The sequence below is a fragment of the Ochotona princeps genome, chromosome 26 (genome assembly GCF_030435755.1).
Source record: "Ochotona princeps isolate mOchPri1 chromosome 26, mOchPri1.hap1, whole genome shotgun sequence".
NCBI lineage: Eukaryota > Metazoa > Chordata > Mammalia > Lagomorpha > Ochotonidae > Ochotona > Ochotona princeps.
The window spans coordinates 17,908,444-17,928,342 of NC_080857.1; the positions used below are offsets into that span (position 1 = coordinate 17,908,444).

General features: G+C 49.0%; 1 protein-coding gene across 1 annotated transcript; it reads right to left on the reverse strand.

Annotated features, from left to right (window-relative positions):
• Positions 1-71: 71 nt before the first annotated feature.
• On the reverse strand, positions 72-18,772 carry BATF (basic leucine zipper ATF-like transcription factor). Its single transcript, XM_004584385.2, has 3 exons — positions 18,496-18,772; positions 16,683-16,787; positions 72-671 (listed from the first exon to the last, which is right to left on the reverse strand). The coding sequence occupies exons 1-3, from the start codon at positions 18,556-18,558 to the stop codon at positions 462-464; spliced, it is 378 nt and encodes a 125-aa protein (XP_004584442.1). The 5' UTR covers positions 18,559-18,772; the 3' UTR covers positions 72-461.
• Between the last annotated feature and the right edge of the window lie 1,127 nt (positions 18,773-19,899).

Sequence of the window (19,899 nt, forward strand, 5' to 3'; positions counted from 1 at the left end):
GCGGCTGAGACCACCCCCAGCCAGCTGAGGGTTTCAAAGGGCAAAGTAAGAGGGACATTGCCCTGCCAGGCTTCTTCCTTTCAAGACATTTATTTAGAAAAACCACCCACCCGGCCCTCCTCCCTTCAGGGGCCGTGGGACTTGAGCTGTGAGCTTGATCCTGCTTTGGCTGGGGTTTCCCCCACCTGGTGTCCTGTGTCCAGCACATGCTGTCCACTGCCCCGGCGCTGTGGTCAGAGTGGTGGTGAAGGAGGTGAAGGCTCATGTTGCTCCAGCTGCCAGAACCCTCTCCATTTAGTCTTTGCCCCATGCTTGCCTCCAGCTCTCCAGACACGTGGAGTGCGTTGAGCGGCATGAGCAATGTGGCCGCAGTCTGTATGTCTCGCCAGAGGCCTCGTGGCGGCCGGCAGGGATGGGGCCATGCGGCCTCCCCAACCCCGGGAATGGGTTCATCTGGATGCTCAGGGCTGGAAGCGCGGGGAGCTGACATGAGGCTGGTGGAAGGCGTGGGCACTGTACACCACCTCGGGGGGCGAGGGCGTGCTGGTGGCCAGCACAGAGCATAGTGGCTCATGGCTACTCAGCACTGACGTGAAATACTTCATCTCCTCCGTGAGCTGTTTGATTTCCTTGCGCAGAGCTGCGTTCTGCTTCTCCAGGTCCTCGCTCTCCTGTGAGGGCAACAGATGGACATGGACATGAGTGGCAGGGAAGACGGTTCCATGGGTAGGATGGAGTTTTTGCTGACATGACTGTGGGGAAGGGCACTGGAGAATCTTCCTGCGTGTGTGACGTGTGTATAGTTGTGTCTTGGGAGAAGTTTATGCATGTGTGTGCCTGTCTAGGCAAGGTTATGAAGTTGAATCCTATGGGACTTCTGAGGCTTGCCTGGCTGTACCCATCAGCCTAGTTTTGTGTTGCTGTACCCAACAGGTGAGGCTGGATTGCTTTTCAAGAAACAGGATGCCGGAGAGCATGACCCTGGTATGCTGGTGAGAATCACGTGCCGCTCCACATGGGCAGAAAAGCACAAGAGCTATTCTGTGTGTGCAGAAGAGAGACACGTGTCCAGCTTGCTTGGGGACAGCCCACTCAGTGACCTCCTGGCCTCCCACCACACTATGACACTGAGGTTCTGATCGCAACATGAGACTTGATGGGGACCGACTGAAGCACAGCTAACAGAGGTGTGTGTGCCAGTGTGCCCTTACATGTGCCTGCGTGCAAGAGACCCTAGTACACACTCCTCTTTGGAAAGCAGTTGGTGAGAACTTCCCCTCCTAGTTCCTCTCCACCCACTCTGGGGCACCATCTTTTTCCTTATTGCTTGGGAGAAACAGCAGGTGCACTGGTCACCAAGAAACCTCAGGGAAGCAGTGCTGGTTCTGGGTCCTGTCACTAATCAGCCAGCTACACTTTGGGAGTTGGGGGGTGGCGGGCAGCATTAGCAGTTACTAAGGAGCGCAGGGGATTGCTTTTCCATTGCAATTGTAAGAGTCATGTTCCAGGGCTCAAATAGTCCTTCTCTGCTAAGAACCAGTGCCCACATAGAAAGCAGAAATAGCATTGGAAGTGCAAATACATTGTATTGTAGTTAAAAAAAAAATCCACCCAATATCTGGAGTCACAGTCTAGTTTTATGGGTTTAGGTTGCTTGCTTAGAAATCCCTTCTTTAAAAATCTGGAGGTTTGAACTTGGTGGATTCAGGGCTTTAGGGAGATTCGGAAATTAGAGTATTTAACAAGTGCCCCAGGTCAGGTTGAATCTTTAAGTAAATTCAAAAACATTGGTTACCTACAACATGAACTTTAGTTATTCAAGCGCAGGACAGCGTATGAACTCATATGTTTGTTGATGAATGAATGACATCAGTTACTGGTACAAAGAAGTTGATTTAAAAACAGGGGGGTGGTGAGTCGATATAAGATAACCTGACATTTAAAGCTGGCCCTATGGGCGTCTGGCCCAGCAGCTCGGTCCCTGAGTTCTGCTCCCAGCCCAGTGCCTGATTTCAGCTTCCTGTTAAGGTGGCTTCTACTGGGTAGCTGTGACAGCTCAAGGCACTGGGTTCCTGACACCCACGTGGCAGGCCTGGATTGAGTTTTCCAGCTGCTGGCTTCAGCTTGTCCCAGCCAAGGACCTTGTGGGCATCTTGGGAGTAAACCAGCAATGGGAGCCATCTGGTTCTGAGTCCCAGTGTACCTCTCTGCTCCTCAAAATAAACAAGTCAAACTTGTCTGAAGTCACCTATTGGAAGCCACAGGCTAATGATGGCTGGACTGGATTGGCCGGTTCCATTGTCAGTCATCCCATCCACCTATCCTAGGTATGGATGTGGTGCCCTTGGATGTGGCCAGAACCACCCCCAGTGCCAGCCCCCAACCTGTGTGTGAAGCAGAGATGTGAGCACACTCTCCCTCTGCCTGACATTTCCTGGATGTTATTCTGAACTAGAATAAAAGGGGACTCCCACCTTGAAAAGGGGGTGCTCAGAGGGGGTGGGATGTGGGGAATACCTGAGCCCCGCAATGGAGTCCGAGCTCTGTCGCTGTTCTGCCGAGCTGGGGTCAGCCCACTCGCTGAACTTGTTCTGTTTTCCTGGCACATCCCAGGGTGTGCACACCGCTCCCCTCCTCCCCCCATCTTACCAAACGGTAAGATAAAGCCCTGTCATGACACAGGGCAGTGTGGCTGAGCCGGGAACTGATGGGGAGGGGGCGGTAAAGGCAGGACTTCTGGCCCCTTCCTTCCTCAAGCCTTTTTCCTCGCCCCCTCTGAGAGTTTCCACTGGTGACACCATTTACTGTAAGTTTTGTGCTCTGAAGAGCCTGGGCAAACCCCGAGCCAGAAGGGAGGGGTCGGGGGAGGCCGCTCTGACCTTCTCCCCGCCTAGAGGCAGGCCCAGCTTTCGGGAAGTGACGGTGGTCCTTCCTTCCGCCGAGAACTCCCTGGCCCGGTGGGTCGGTCTCGCTCCCTCCCTGCCTGGCAAATCCCAGGGCCCTGGGAGGTGCTCAGAGCAGACACCTGTTGCCTCTAACCAGAAAACAACTGGCGGCTGCTGCTGCTGCAGTGACAAGAATTGGTCTTGACCATGGGAACGAACCCTGCTTCCTGCCCAGGGCCCCCAGAGAGCAGTGAGGAGGAGCTGCTGTCCTGGTGGGTCTGAGTGGGAGGGCGTGGTGTGAAGGCAGCCTGACACTTGCAAGAGAAAGGGCTTGCCTTCCCTTGCAGGAGGAAGTGGCTGAGCTGGGGCCTCGTCCCTCCAGCTCCTGCCTGTCCTGGCTCAGGCCACCGTGACCTTCCTCAGGTTGATCATGCTCTGGCAAGGGCCTGCCAATGGCTCAAATGACCATGGCAAAGGGGTCCCAGAAACTCCGTCATCACATCCTAGGGACAGGGAACCTGCAGTTCCCAAGAATGGCAAAGAAAAGGATGATTCGAGAAGGACGTTTTTGGGGGTGGTGGGGAGGCAGTGAGTGTGCATCTGAGCACCCCATGGCAGCGTGTGTCTGCTCTGCAGAACTCTTCCAGCCTCTAATCAGCTTCCTCACAGTAATCCTTTGCATGGAGACAAAGAGTTGGCTGTCAGGTTAGCCCCACTCCACAGAGGAGGTCAGCTGAGACCCTAGGAAACATCTACACTGTTCACACCTCAAAACCACCTCAGGCTGCTAGGAGAGAGTGCTTTGCAATCTACTTCTAAATGCTGGTTCTCCTTGAAATTCAAAAATTTTGCATCATTGATCCAAAGACCCACAACTGCATAAGGAAAAAGAGCAAGGCTTAAGCCATGGGGTACTTCTACCACATCCAGCAAGGGAGTTCCCTGGGAGGGTGCAGATGTGAGGGCCAAGGTCTCTGGGGAGGGGAGGTGGAGGGCTTAAGAAATCCTGTCACCCCACAGCCTCTCAAGAGAAAGCTGCTTTGGAGTTTGATGTCTGCAACACAGCACGCTAAGTCAGCCCCTCTTGCGAACGCTGAGCTGACCATCTCCCTGCCTGCACCATGGTGGGTAGGTGTCACTGGTCCAGTGGCTCTGGAAGAGGCAACCTCGAGGCTGCACCCTTCTCCAGACCCTGAGCCAGGTCTTGAACACCTGAACTCTCCATCAGTGGTACCTGGGAACCGAAGTCCTGGGTCCTGGGAGCCTAAACAGTACTGACGCCTGATTCTGATTTAATAGATCTAGGGGCAAGGCCTGACACGGGGTTGTTAACGTCTTTCCAGGCAGGGGTAGTAAGGGGTAGCTAATACTGAAAACCACAGCAAGGGATCTCAAAGCCTCCTGTAAATGAAAGGTTTTAAGATTTTGAAGTGGCTGCCTGAGTAAATTAGCAAAATAGAGCCTCTAACCTCCTCCTTTTGGGAAGGGGTGTGTGGGTGTCTGTGTCAGGAGTGGAGGGGTACAGGCTCAATTCACATGAAAAGAAAGATGAGCAGAAGCCAACATTTCTGAAAGTACAGCCCCAGCTTGACTTCCAAATAACTAATGGTGTTGAGCGCCATCACTTGTCAATCAGCCTGTTAAGTACTTTATGTCTATCTAATCTTTGCAGCGATCTCATGGATGTAGAGGAGGAAGCTGGCAGGTGCAGAGACAGGAAGGCACCTGACTGTGTTAATGGCAACCCCAGGACAGGAACCAAGTGGGCTCCCTCCCACCAGGCCTGGGAAGTCTTTCTAGGCCTGATGCAGTCTGACCATGAGCTCCTGCCCTGTTGACCTCCCAGGGTCATCTTCCATCTTTTCCCTCCTCATGCACGTGCCAATGCTAGTGTCTATAGTCCCCTTCTCCTGCGGGGTCATCTTTTGCCACCTCCATCCAACCTACACACAGCTTGGGGGTGGTGGAGCAGGAGGCTTCCTGGGGGTGTGGGAAGATTCTGGGAAATCCCCCCTGCTGGAGGGGCTGGAGAGGAGGTCATTCAAAGAGCTCTTGCAGGATGGGGAATCCCCAGGCTCTTCCCTTACCCAGAGAAGCCAGCTGGGACAAGGCCAGGCTGGCTACTCGTCAAGCACCCAGAGCAGGACTTGTTCCTCCTGCCTGGCAGCCCTGGTTTAGTGTCTGCACCTTCTCGTGGCATTTGCTCATCACAGTGTCCACAAGGGCTCAACAATCCGTGTGCTTTCCCTGCTCGATTGAACATGCAGTCCTGCCCAGGAAAGTGGGCCTTTTAAATGCTCCTACCCACACTGGCACAAGAGAGTGAGCTCGGAGGTTTGTTCCCTGTGCCCAGCCAGGTGGTGTCCCTCAGCAACCATCCCTTAAGCATCTGCTGCAGGCAAAAGGTGGGACCCACCATCCCTGCAGCAGGCTTAGGACTGAGAGCTCAGACACGGTCCGAGCAGTGGGAAAATTCACACCTGTAGCTCCCACCATTCCCACAGAAGTTAGGCCCAGCCTGAGCCTGTAAGAAGAGAAATCACTAAGCCTCAAGGCTTTGCACCGCGCATACCTGATTCTGGAGAAATCTTCACTTTTGTGCTTTTAGGGCCAGAAGTGCCTTTTGTGTCAATTCCCTGGCTTTCAGTACTGTGATCTCATTGACCTCCAACATGACAAACACTCTATCTAGGCTGGCTCACTCAGCAAACTCCTCCATGCTTTCCCTCTAGAGAGCCAGAAAAATCACTCAAACACCAGCTTCCCTTTTAGCTAGGAGTGGCTGTGAGACAGGATTCTGACCAATGAGATGCAAGCTGAATTTGGAAGCAGTGGAGTGTCCCCCTTCCCATCCAAAAGGCAACGCCCCCTCCCAGGGATGAAGGCCACTCTCTCTCAATGCTGGCTGACACCTGGAAGTGCCGCAGCCATCTTGCAGCCACGGGATGAAAGGCCCCCACGGGAGATGGCTGAGCACAAGGGAGCTGTGGGTTCTAGCCCTACTCTGTCCTCTCCTGAACTAATTGCTCTGTGAGAGATATAAGCCACAACTTGTTGATACCTCCATTAATTGGCTTCTGGGTTACTTGTAGTGAAACGCAATCCTGACTGACATCTCAAGTTGCAAAGATGGCACTGGCAAGCCCAATTCTGAAAAACAAGCAACCCACAACAAAACAACCAATCATCACTATCACAGCCCAGGTTTGAATTGCCTTGTTTGAAGCCACGGGTGGCTGGGGCAGAGTGTCTGGGCATGTATCCACAGAATCACCCCAGGCTTACCTGAACTCCTGGAGCTCCTGGTTCCCAACCCTGGCTGCCTACTGCAGTCACTTGAAGAGTTTTAAATAACCGTAATTCCTGGCCTTCACCCCCTGGAGACTGCAATGTAATTGTTCTGAGCTGGGTAAAGGCATCGATATTTTAAAGATGCTTCCCCAGGGGGCTGAATGGGAAACCCAGCTGAGGACTATGTTCATGGTGGATTCTTATTCCAAATCATAAAATAATATAAATATATAATACCTACTTGTTAAATTATATTCACTTTGTATATGTTCTATTATTACCTATCTTTTACAATATATTGAGTAAGTAACATAATGAAATTTTAAGAAGTTGGGAAAATATTTCCAAGTTAAAATTTTTTTTTCTAAAAGAAAATAACCATTTAAGCATTTGACTATGTTACTGCTACTGTATTTGGCAAAACACAATTTCAAGTAGCCCAGCCCAGTTCTTTCTTAGGATGCAAAGGCAAAAGGCAGGGGAGCTGTTTAAGTCTATTTCCTTACAATTTTATTAGACTGCTGTTCTTTATGAGGGCACAGGGCTGTTACTGTCTACACTGTCACATAGTAAATGTTCATTAAATTCAAATCACTTGCCTGCCAACGTGGAAACTATAAGAACTGGACAAACTCAGAGTCTATCAGGTGGATTGGTGACATCCCAACTTCAAGTTCTTCAGTAACCTCTGGAATGGTTCCAAATAAGTCAAAGAGATTCCTTATTATAAAGGTCAAGGTCTAATCCCTACTGAACAACACTTTGGTTCCCCAAACTGATGCTTTGGAACTGGAGTAGCCGGCTGACAGCACTTTCAGAACTCTGCCTGAGATTTCCCTGACTTGAACTTGACCTTCCCCATCCATTCCAGTGAAAGAGATGAGATCGGTTGTGGTGAAGAGGAGGGCGAGGGAAGTAGTTGGTGTCCTGGAAGTTTTTGTAAACAGCCAGAGAGAACTGTGGAGACTTTCTTTTCTGATGTCTGATGGCTGGATGGGAAACAGCCATGTTCTCCACATTCAATAAATGAACAGCTCTAACTTTCTCCCCCGTGTGAAAACTGAAAACCATACCTTATTGTATTGTTCCCCCCTAAGCCCCATCATTAAAGCCAGTCCCAGGGAAGTGCTAAGGCCTCTTACTTTGTGATCAAAATTTCCTCCCCACATCGCTGCATTATCACGGTTTCCTCCCCCCATCAGTCCCCCTCTGACCTTCAACCGCTCTCAGTCTGGCTTGTGAGCCCTCTGTAGAACCTTCCCCAGCTGTCCCCAGCCTTTTGTGTAATTCACGTTGGCCTTGATGTCAGGTCCTCCCAGGATAGCCTTCCTGACCATATCCCCACACCCATCCCCTTGGTCCTTTTCAACAGTGCCCTGCTTCATTTTCCTCTGAGTGAATTCATCCATTTATTTTCCAGTCTGCTGAACAGCAGAATGAAAGGTCCGCAGGTTAGAACACTGCCATTTTCTCAGTGCCCACAGCACGCTGTCCTGGCCTGGAGGAGGCAGCGGATCCTTCGTAGGGAGGAGCGCCTCTTGTGATGATGCTGGCTCCAGGACCAGGAGCGAGGCCACTGCTCATCTCATTTTCTGCATCACCACACCCTCTGCATGACAAGGCATTTTCTTGTGCAGGAAATTGTTTTGGAGACTAAGACTCCAGTCCCCTGTGCCTGACTCTGGGCTTCATTCCCTCTCCAGAGTTTTCAGCAGAGTCCCAGGTGCCCCTTCTTTGACTCGCCTGAGTCTAGGGTGACCAGATGTTCACATTGTCCCAGTGCACATCTGTTGTCCTGGTGTGACATTCACTTGCAGAAGTGTTCCTGATTAGAGGATAACTCAGATAAATTCTACCAAACCCTGATCCCTAAATTCTAGTTCAATAGTATTCTCTGATTTCTTGATTCTCATCTGAGTTCCCTCAGCCTCCTATTGATCAGTCTTTTTTTTTTAAAGAATACAGCTTTATCTTCTAAAATTTTGAAGTGCCCATGATCTTCTTCTGCTAACATACTCATATTATTTGTACAGATTGCAATTCCATCCTCTTAAGCAAATGTGCCAACCTAGTTTCATGAAGCTCAAGGAGAATGTGTATGCTGGTTATACCTTGCTACCGGTCATAACTTCATCAATCTGCCATTCGTTTTAATGGCTAGTTCATCCAATCCACAGTCTACTTAAGATGGTTTTCTAATGTTGGATATTTTGATTACTATCAGAATGTCACTATTTTAAAAAATATATGTTTATTTATTATTGGAAAGACAGATTTACAGAGAGAAGGAGAGACAAAGATCTTCCATCCATTGGTTCACTCCCAAATGGCCACAGCAGCACAGCTGAGCCAATCCAAAGCCAAGAGCCAAGAGCTTCCTCTAAGTTTCCCACACAGGCACAGGGTCCCAAGGACTAGGGCCATCCTCTACTGCTTTCCCAGGCCATAAGCAGGGAGGGGAATGGGAAGTGCAACAGCCAGGACATGAACCAGCACCTGTATGGAATGCTGGTGCTTGTAGGTGGAGGATTTATCACTTGAGTCATCATGCTGGCCCCCAGAATTTCATTATCATAAATGAACATCTTGATGCACACTAGGATTTGTCTTTATTCAGCTATGTACTAGGATAATTCCTAAGAGATAGACTAATGAGGCCAAGGATACAGTAAGTTTTCCAGTTCATGGTAAGCACTGTTGTAAGAAGATTGTATATGACACATAACGTCACCAGCAATGAATGCTAGTATGTCACTTTTATTACAACTTCCCTTGCAGGTGTTATGATTTTAAATAATTTATTTGGGGGGCCAGCAGGGTGGCAACCAGGCTAATCCTCCACCTGCAGCACTAGCATCCCATATGGGTGTTTCTAGTCCCAGCAGATTCCGATTTAGCTACCTGTTTATGGACTAGGAAAGCAGCCAAAGCCTCAGGCCCTTGCACCTATGTGGAAGACCCCGAAGAAGCTCCTGGCTCCTGGCTGCAGACTGGCCTCGTTCCAGGTGTTGGGGCCATTTGGGAAGTGAACCAGTGGATGAAAGATCTCTCTGTGCCTTCCTCTCTTTATAAGTCTGCTTTTCAAGTAAATCAAAAATAAATCTTAAGAAAAAAGAACTTTTGCCAATTAACTTTATGAAGGTTTCCTAATTTCATTTTAGAGTTATAAGTTATCAGTTACTAAATAAGAACAATTTTCTCTGTGTGTCTTCTTAGCCTGCCCTCCAGGGAACACTGGGCAAGTTCTGCAGGTACCTCTGTTTGTCCCAACTTGCAGTATCGAGGGGCTGGTTGGGGCGAAGTTGTGTTGGTATCTGTGGGTAGGTTTTACATTTACACAGAACAACTCCCAACCCCCCAAACAACAAAGAATAATGGAGCTCAAAACCTCAGCAGCATCGAGGTAGTGTATATCATTTTCATAATCAGAATAGGAAATTAGGTTCTTCTCATTTTGGTAGGAAAACTGTTGTGTAAGCTTTCTGCTCGTGGCCTCTGCCCACTTATCGATTAGAGTCTTGATGTTTTTTTCTAAAGGATGTGCTGCCTGTCATAGTCAATGTTCATTTATTGAACTTGATGCTAAACTTTCCCCAATATAGTTCTGTCCTTTTTGCTTTGCATTGCAACTGTAAAGCCTCTTTTACATAAAGGAACACACAGACTTAAGCCTCCGTTAACCTTGAACGCCCTTTCTCTTGCTGTATGGCTGTTCCCTGGAGTTGAGGGGGGTCTGGCTTGTTCAAGCCTTCTGGTTAGCGACCTCCCTCTTGGGTTACCCTTTGTAAAGGAACCCACGAGGGTATTTCAGAAAGTGGGTGGAAAAATAAAAAGTTTTTTTTTTTCATTTTGCTCTATTTTTTTTTTAAATCCATGCATCACTTTTTTTCATGTGAACTTCCGGAAGACTCCATGTGTGCATGGATTTCAAAATAAAACTCTCTTTTCATCCCAGATTCTGTGAGCGTTTTAATTATGCTTGTGTGTGGACAACACCACCTGCAGAACAGAGCTGTGTGCAGCAAGACGCATGAGAGTAAAGCAGTTTGGTGGAAAGGCAAGAGGTCTGGGTGTCCAGGGGACTCAAGAAAGACACTGGTTTCCTCCTTGTTAATGTAGCAGGCTGGTGGTCTAGGCGGTGTCTTACCCTCACCCTCACCCTTCTGGTTTTCTTTTTTGAAGATAGTATCTATATATTTATTTGAAAAGCAGAGAAAGAGAGAGAGAGAGAGAGAGAGAGAGACAGCGCTTCCACCTGCTGGTTCATTCCCTCAGTGTCTACAATGGCTGTGTGAAGACTGGGCAAAAGCCAGGAACTGGCGACTTCTCCCTGTAGGTGACAGGAACCCAATTACTTGAGCCATCACCAAGGTTTCAGGAATCTGAAGCCAGCAGGAACAGCCAGCAATTAAGCTCATTTAACTGATTGGAATGTGGGTGGCTTAACCTCTAGGCTGAATGCTTCTTTCCTCTGAGCTCCTTTGGAAATCTGTGATTGTCTAAACCACATCCCTCCACCAGCCACCACAGGGACTCCTGATGGAGTCCTCTACAGACAGCCCTTGCAAGGAAGCTGGCGCCTGATCAGCGTCTACCAAGCAGACTAAGCAGACTAAGGAAACTTCCATGTAGCTTGAGCAGGGTCCCGTAGGTGAGAGCTCAGCACCCTTCTTGAGAGAAAGAGATTTAGATGCTGCTGAGCGCACACAGCCTCCTGAGGATACCTGCTGAACAAACAAGTGTGTGACCTGGTACTTGCCATCTTACTTAGATGGGCACTTGAAAAAATTAGAATAACATTTATTTAATTATACTGATTAAATTTATTTCAAAGGAAGAAAGGCAAAGATTGAGAGGAAAGAGAAAGAAAATCTTTCATTCTGGTGGCTTGCTCCTTAAATGCCTGCCACAGTCATGGTTGGGCCAGGCTGAAGCCAGAAGCCCAGAACTGCATCTAGGTCTCCTATCTTGGGGACAGGGATCTAAATATCGGAGCCATCATCTGCTGTACCACAGGGGTGTGTCTTAACAGAAAACTGGAAGCAGAAGCAGAGCTGGGGCTTAACCCCAGGCACTCTTACAGGGACGCAGGCATTCCCAGTGGGGGTTTGACTGACAGATGTTCTTTAGCATGTCCAGAACAGTCCTTTCAAACATGCCTCCCAGCCTGAGCCACGTGGAACTATCATCTGTGGAAACAGTGGGGAAGGATGGCCCAAATGCTTGGGTCCCTGTACCTACATGGGAGACCTGGAAGAGGCCCCTGGCTCCTGGCTTTCACTGTTGTAACCATTTGGGGAGTGAAGCAGTGGATGGAAGGTTCTCTCTTTCTGTAACTGCTTTTCACATAAACACACAAATCTTTAAAAATAAAGGAAAGTGCAAGGATAAACTGGCCAAACTCAACCATGCAGAAGTAACCACTCTTAGCATTTTAGAGAATGTTTTTCTAGATATCTCTTTGGGCTGCCACAATGCTCAAAGCCTAGACATTTTACATGAATGGAATTAGACTTTGCCTATTCTTTGTAATTGTTTTCACTTAATTCTATTTCACCAAAATCTTTCTATGCTACTAACCACACAGATCTGCATAGTCATTTTAAGTGTAAGCTTCCATTGTATTAAACTATCTCAGTGCACCTAATCCCATCGTTAACCAACGTATTGTGGCTCTGATTGTAGCTCACTGCTCATGAAGAGTGACACATTGAGCACCATTTTTCTCCTTCAAACTTTGGAAGTGGAACTACTGCGGTAAAATGTGTTCCCATGCAAAATACTAATCTATTGCTATGTAGCCTTTTCAAAATCATTTCAATTCATATTTTTAGCAAGATGCCTTCACTCTCTTGACCAGACCTAACGGTGATTGGGGGAAAATACGCATTTTGGAGGCTATTATTTAAAAAAAATAATAAATATATTCTGGAAGGAGTTCAAGAAAGATACAAGCAAGAGAGAGTGAATCATCTCAGGAGGGTTTGGAGAAGAGTGAGCAGTTTAGGGGTTAAGGAAATGGGTTCTGAATCACATAGACGGAGTTAAAGCTATGAAGGTTTGAACAAGTTATGCAACCGAATGCAATGGATTATACAGTAAGATTTCTGTTCAGGCTAAATGAGCTTCTATAAGCAGAGCACTTAGCTGCTGCATCGTCATGTGTACAACTGATATATATTTTTAATTCACAGCAATGGAGAAAAAGAGATGCTTCTGTTTTCTATAGCTGGCTCACTGATTTTGCAGAGATGTCTTAGGGTGGAACGTTCCTTTGTATTCTCTCGACTATGGCCACCCTGTCCAGTCTCTGAGAGAATGAGAGCACAGGCAGCCCCCCTCCAAAGGGCGCTGGAAGGTCAAGAACTGCAGCAGCACCTCAGGAGGCCTGGAGGTTTCCATCTTTGCCTGTTCATTTCAGTTTTCCGCCAGCTGTAAAGACCATACTTCTCACAGCATTAGCTGAAACTTTCACCTAATGTATCATTTACATTTCATGATTTTTCATCATAAATGACAGTAAACATATGTCCTGGAATCTAGAAGCCTTTTTTTTTTTTTTCTTAAACTGCTGTGAGACTCCTTCAGGAGTCAGCCCCGAGCAAGCACCTGGCCCGCCTTCAGCTATAGCAATGACTAAGTCTACAGCCTTCAAACTTGACCCTGATACTCTGGTTTCATAGAAGCTCAGATCTGATTCAACAGCATGGTTCTGAGCTAATGCAGCTGTCTGCTGCCACCCCGACAATAACCTTGAGCCTTTTCATCAGCGAAGCTTCTGGACCTCAATTTTCAGCAAACCCTGGACATGAACTCATGCCATTGTACAGTGCCTGAGAACCACGCCATCCACCAGGACGGCCACACTAAGACATCTGATTTGCTGCCCATCTGAGGATTCCTTCAGCACTGTGAGTGGGAGGGTCACGCACGTCCCAGCTGGCAGTTGGTTCTTCTCAAGGACTGGAGCATTTACTTAGGATGTTCAAAAATGTCACAATGGAAGAGTGCGTCACATGTCATATCAAGATGAGGAGAGAAAACATTCTAATGTATACGTGGTGGTGCTAACGTTGGGAATTCCGGTATCTATCCAATAACAAAGCACACGGGGTTACAGCACCTATACCACAGTGTCTGCCAAGGTGCATCCTGGGAGGCACCAGATGAGTGCCCAAGTACTTCCAACTCTGCCACCCAGAGGGAAACCCAGACTGCCTCATCCTAACCTGGCTGTTGTGCCAGTCGGCGAGGCAGTGCATGGAGGGGTTTCTTCCCTCTCTCTCTCTCTCTTTCTCTCTCTGTCTTCAAATAACAAAACAAAGCATGCAATAAAAATATCCAAACTGAATAAAAAGATAAGAATGCAAAGTATCTCCCTCTTATTTCTTCAGAAAGAAATATAATTTTTATGTGTTAATATTTGGACATTTTTAACTTATATATTTGTGCCCATATTTATACCTTTTTATTAAGAACGTAGGTGGGAACAAACTAGGTACCATATGTATATCTTTTTCACTTAAGAATACACAATGCTGGCTAGCACCTTCAGATGCCACTCATCGTTGTTAATTGCGTGCCACTGATTGGATAATTCACTCACTCACTCCCTTACTGAAGGGCACTGAATGTGTTTCAGGTCTTGGCTGTTATAAACAACAAATATTCCTTTCACATGTTCAGAGTGGTATCATCTGTGGAGATGTTCGTGGATAAACTCCCAGATATCAAACTGCTGAGTCATAGGATATGTGAGTTTAGAGTCTGGATGGATGTGGCCAACCTACCTTCTACTGGGGCTGGCCCACCTGCCTTTCCCCCAACAGTAGGTGGTGGCCCTTGCCTCTTTGTCTCAGCAAGATGGTGCATCAGCAACATTTTCATCTGGCAGGGATATCTCACTGTTGCTTCCATTGACATTTTCTTACCCAAGTGAAGTCTAGCATCTCTTCATATTTCTATTTGCTGGTCACCTTTCCACGCACGGGTCATTCATAATCTCTCATTTTCCTTTTGGATTGTTAATCGTTTTTCCTATCCATAAAAGTTTTCACACAATAAGGAAACATGACTCTATTTTTTTGTAGCACATGTGTTAGAGTTTTGCCCCAGTTTGCCAGTTGCTTTCGATTTTGCATATGGTGTTAATAACCACATAGGAATTTTCAACTTTCATTTATAAACGTAACAGATATTATCTTTCCCTCATGGTGTCCGAGTTTGATATGTATTTTTAAATGCTATTTGTTTTTATTTACTTGAAAGACAGTAACAGAAAGAGAGAGAAACAGAAGAACAGAAAGAGATCTTCCCTCTGCTCATTCATTCCCCAGTGCTAGCAATAGCCAGAGCTGGACTGGAACCAGGGACTCCATCCATGTGGGTGGCAGGGCCCAAGTACCTGAACTGTCAGCTGCTTCCTCCTGGGGTGCATTCACTGGGGACTCTGCTGCAGATATTGTCGTAGAGTCTCAGGCATCTAAAGTGTTTCCAAAGTCCTAGCCTTTAAGAAATCTTTCAACTCCAAGCCTCCATGATAAAAATACATGTGTGTGTGCATGCGTACTGTCTTCACAGAGATTATTTATCTTGCTTCTTACAATAATCATTATTACAAATTAAGGATCGCGTTTTAGATGAGATGCTTGGGATCAGAAGTGTTTCAGAATGCAGATGGGGGGGATTTGGATATTTTTATAACAAGGCACCCTGTTAATGAGATCAAAGCCTAAACATAAAATCCATTCCCTGTGTACCTTGTGCACATATCCTGAATGACAATTCCTCAGAAGAGTTCCAGTACGCCTGCATTTTGACCATGACCTAGCACATGGCATCAAGTGTGGAATTTGCCGCTTGAGGGAGGGTAAGAATCTCAGGCCAGCTGCACGGACAGCCAGAGGCAATGCTGCGAATCCAACCCTGACCTCCCCGACCAGAGCTGCCAGCCTGTACCTAACTTCCACTTACGTGAAAATTATAAAGCCACAAAGCTTCTGACAGCTTGTTAGGCTCAGGACGCTGGCTACTCTTTTGAAAAGAAGAGTATCCTTTCTTGTTTTTATTTGCTTGCATTCTTTCAGAAATATTGACTCAAACTCTGATGTTAGACATCAGAGACGTTCAAGCTTAGAAATAGTGAAGCCATGTGTGTGGGACCTTGGCCGGCGAGCGGGCAGAGCATGTGTGCACCAATGGCTTCACGCCTAAGCTGCTGATCACAGCCACTGCACACCCGCTGGTCGCTCGTCCTGTTTTTCATTTCAGTGAGTACTTGTGAAGGTAAACGTCTGAGAGCGTGCATTAGAGGAAACACTGAGCAGTTTTCGAGTGAAACACACGCACCTGTCGGAGGTTGGTGCAGACCGCTCCCGGCGAGCGTCCTTACAAAGCTAAAGGAAGCATGCTCTTCCTCCTACACCTGCCCCTTCCGAGGCATCCTCAACAAGTTCTCGGAAAAATGTGCATGACGAAAGAACTAAGCACGAATATTGGAAGGTAATTTTTTTTGCACCCAAGTAAACATGTCTTCTAGTTCTATTTACCACAAATGTTTGATAAGGTCACATCAGCTATTCCACCTGCTGCTGGCTGCGCTCACCATTCTGTGAAACCCAAGCCTGTTCTCTTTTGAGGCCAATTGTACTTCTTGAAAGCAACTGCCAGGGCACTAGAGACAAAACAGTGCTTCGAGAGAATGGACTGAAAGAGAATTTTAAGAGGAAGAGCTGAGGGAATGGGAGAGGACCAAAGTGATCTAACCGCTAGCTGAAGGAGAACCAAATTCAGGGCCGGGCGAAGCCAGGAGGCTGGGGAAGCGTGGGAGGGTAGAGAAAGCAATGCTTGCTGAAGCATACCACTAGGGCCTCGAGCCACCATTGTCATCACCACTCAGTCCAAAACCCTGAGCCAGCTCAAGTCAGGGGTCAAGGCCTCGTCTGTCAAAGTCTGGGACCAGAAGCAGCTCAGCCAGGACCGTGACCAGCCCAGATAACTGCCTTTGAAGGTGCATCTATCCTAGACCCTTGGGGATATCAGTAAAGATAGAAATTTCCAAATAAAACTTGTATGAGGCTCAGGAAGGGCTAGGAGCAGCACCCCGTGGACTTCCTCCTCTGCAGTGCAGGGACATTTGGGTGCCAGGGGCTCTGTGGCACCCTCACAGCCCCGCATGTCTCTGGTTGGTGAAGGACAGTGCTCCCTTGCTCGGCCCCCTGCCTCAGCAGGAGACTCTACTTCCACATAGATTTTCGGCGCTTCCTACACCAGCCCCCTGAACCCTTGGTGGGAAGGGCAAAAAGTGTCCTTGCCTTGTATCAGTCTCCTAGTCCATTCTCTGCTACAGAATCTTCTCCCTACCCTCCTAGGAGATCCCTGCCCCGGCCTCACAGACTCCTTTTTACTTACTCCCGGGCCCTTCCCCTGCTCACGGGGGCAGAATCAAAGCTCTGGTCCTCCCAGCGGAGAGCCTATGTGTACGGGGAGAAGGGCTAGCCGGCTCACCAAGTGCAGGGTGTCAGCTTTCTGCGTCTGTCTCTGCCGGCTCTTCTGGGCAGCGATTCGGTTTTTCTCCCTGCGTTGGACTTTTCTCACGTCGTCGGAGCTATCCTAGGAGGCAGACAGTGGGAATTAGAAGAATCTGCTCCTCTCCTGCCCTAACCGGATGGTCTCCTCCTCCTCATGCTAACCCATCTCCGAACAGACCCAACTCTGCCACATCTGTGTCCCGGAGGTGGAGGAGAGCCATCTCCCGATCACAGCCAGCCTAGGGGCACTGGGTTAGGTCAGAAGCTCCAGGCAGCAGGCCACAGACCCCGAGGCCTCTCTGGAACCATCGGTAAAGGCAGCCAAGGCAATGAAGTGGGTTTCATCACCTCTGCTCACCAGCCTCACCCTCTCACTTTATGACCCAGCTCCTTCTGGGTGGCTGGTGACCTGGGCTACACCAGCCTGCACATCAGTGTTTTCCAGAGATGCCAAGAACTTTAAATGGCCTCGGCTTCTTGGCTCTGGTGAGCACTGGACGGGGACAGGGGAGGACAGGGAAACCTTGACATCCCATTGATGGGCACATCCTGACTAGGGCAGAGAGCGTAACTGGTCTCCTCTGCCTGGGGTTGCAAAGGCACAGACACCTCGCACAAGGCTCTGTGCCTACTCAACCAATGACTCCCAGCATGTCCAGTACTCGCAGGGCATTGCAGGAGTAGGACACTGGGCTAGATAGGAAGGAAGCGCTCTTTCTCTAAGGGGGATGGGGACCCCAGTTACCATGGAAGCGTGAGTAATTTCCTCCCGAAGGAGGGGACCGGCTTCCAGGCAGCCTGAGCAGCTCTGATAGCATCTCGAGCCGAGGGTTGGAGAGTTCGCCCTCTAGAGGATTGTATGAGAACTTCGCCCCACCTGGTCTTGGGATGCAGCATCTGATGCTCATTTCTTTTTTTAAAAAAGAGGCAGTTTTTTGAAAGCCCGCCTGGGTAGCCGTGCTTGGCGGGCAATTTTTACCCCGCGGAGGTGGAGAAAATTTTAGTCCACCCATACGCATGGGGTGAGAAAGAGGGAGAACTCCTCTGGCGAATGATGCCCAAGAGTGCAAAGGAGAAAGCCCCAGAAAGCGCGAGTTGGACAGTGGGAACAAGGTGGAGCACAAACTGGATGCTGAGGGCTCCCGGGCTTCCTACCCCATGTCGGCCAGAGCTTAGGGGGCGAGTGTCTCAAGAGCTACCACTTCTTTTGGTAACTTCCTCTGTCCTGTGGCCACCGGGGCCCCAGGGTTTGGTGGTGGTTCTAGCATCTTTCCCCCGTGGAGGTGCCAGCCACAAAGGAAACGCCCCAACAGACCTTCCCGGGCTAGCCCGGGGCCTCTCATCCTTCTAACTCTCCAACCTGATTTCTTGGGTGTTGACTTGCCCCTAGGTCCCTTTCTCACCCAGTGGCTACTCTCCTGGGAAACAGAGAGGGTTGGAACTGTACGTGCCAGCAGCCCCGTTGGAAGCCCCCATCCTAAAGATTAGAGAGCCTTTTGAAGACCCTGCTCCTCTTGGTTTCTTAGAAGCCCCCATGAGGTAGAGACGGTGGGCACTCCCGGTGGGGGGGGCAGGGAAAGAGGTCAGGGGTTTGGGTAGAACACGTGGAAGATGATGGTCATTACTCCCCCTCCCCCGCCACCATCACCACCACACTGTGTAATTGCAAAGGTCAAGTCTGAACTTTCACAGAATGTTCAAGGCACGATTCACTTCCCTTGCTCCCTGCGCAGAACCAGAGGCCTGCTCCCCACCCGGGAGAGGCAGAAGGTAAGAGAAGAGGACGCTACCTGCTTGCCAGGGGGAGGAGAACGGCTGAAACTGGAGTCGCTGCTGTCGGAGCTGTGAGGCATGGCTGCAGGCTTCCGGCTCTCACACACGGCCCCTCGCGCCTCTGGACTCTCTGGTCACCAGCTGGCCTCCGCAGGCGCCCCGCCCGCCACGGGTGCTGGCCTGAGCCCTGTAGCCACCACCGACCCCTGCGTGCGTCCTGCTCTGGGGGTGCACGGGGACTGCTCCCCACTGGGACATGTCGCTTGCTTTGGGGCTGGCGCGCGCGCTCTCTCTCTTGTGGTTTCTGGTAATTGACGCTGGAAGTCACATGGGCGGAAACTTCAAGTTAGAAGTGAACTTGAGAAAAAAAAATACATCTCTGGGAAAAGACCCGCAGAGTTATGTGAACACACACACACACACACACTCACACCCAAACCCCAGATACCTTGTGACAGTTGAGAGGCACAGCGGTGGTGCTCTGCAATTGAAGATAAAAGAGAAAAACAGCCGAGGCAGGGAAAAACCCCCTGGCCAGAATTAGTGCTTGCTCTCTGTCAACATGGCAGAGCACAGAGGCCTGAGGGAAAGAGTTTCCACTGCCCCCCGACTTAATGTTTAAACCAAAGCCGGGTGTCTTTCTGTTTTTCAGCTGAAAACAACTGCTCAGCCTTCGTTGGGTTTGGGAAGTTTCCTCTTGCTCTTCTCATGGTTGGTCCATCTTTGGGAAGGGGAAGATGCTCTGGGGACAACGTGGCTGTCGGCCAGGGTCCTGTCCCTACAATCAAACATGAGTGGCTAGGGTACAACTGAAAACCATTGAGAAACTTCTGGAATTACTGAGGTTTGAAGAGTCTGTTTCCCACCTGTGCCTCTCAGCTCTCATTCTCTTTAAAGAAAGCCCCTCCTCTGATGGAGAGAATCTTGTAGGAACTTCACTTTGGATCTTGACCACTCCAGGTCACCAGGCCTGAACCCAGTTGGGCAGCTCCTGTGGGTTCTGGAAGCTTCGGTCCTGTTATTTGTTAAAGGGTTGTGGCATTCCTGGAAGAGACAGGTGTTGTTGCAGGTTAGGATGCCGGTGGTGGTGCCCTTTGCAGGGCAGGGCTGGGACTTACAGCATCTGCCAGCCTTGCTGCGGGCAGTCTGACTCCCTCCTGGGTGTTTCTGTTTGTTGTTGTTTGGCTTTGTTTGTTTGTTTCCCAAGGCCTCATTGTAACTCTAGAGTGAATCCAGGCCAAAACCCAGCGTTGCTGGAACCTGGGATGAATAGGAAGTTAGGCCCCCTACAAGGCTGTGGCATCCGCAGGCCTGAGGCTGGAGTGCCCGACAGATAACCGGAGCAGAACCAAACCCCTTCTCCCATGAAAGTGCTGTTTCTGTGAAAGAGGCAGTTAACAAACAGAATCATTAGTGTGTCA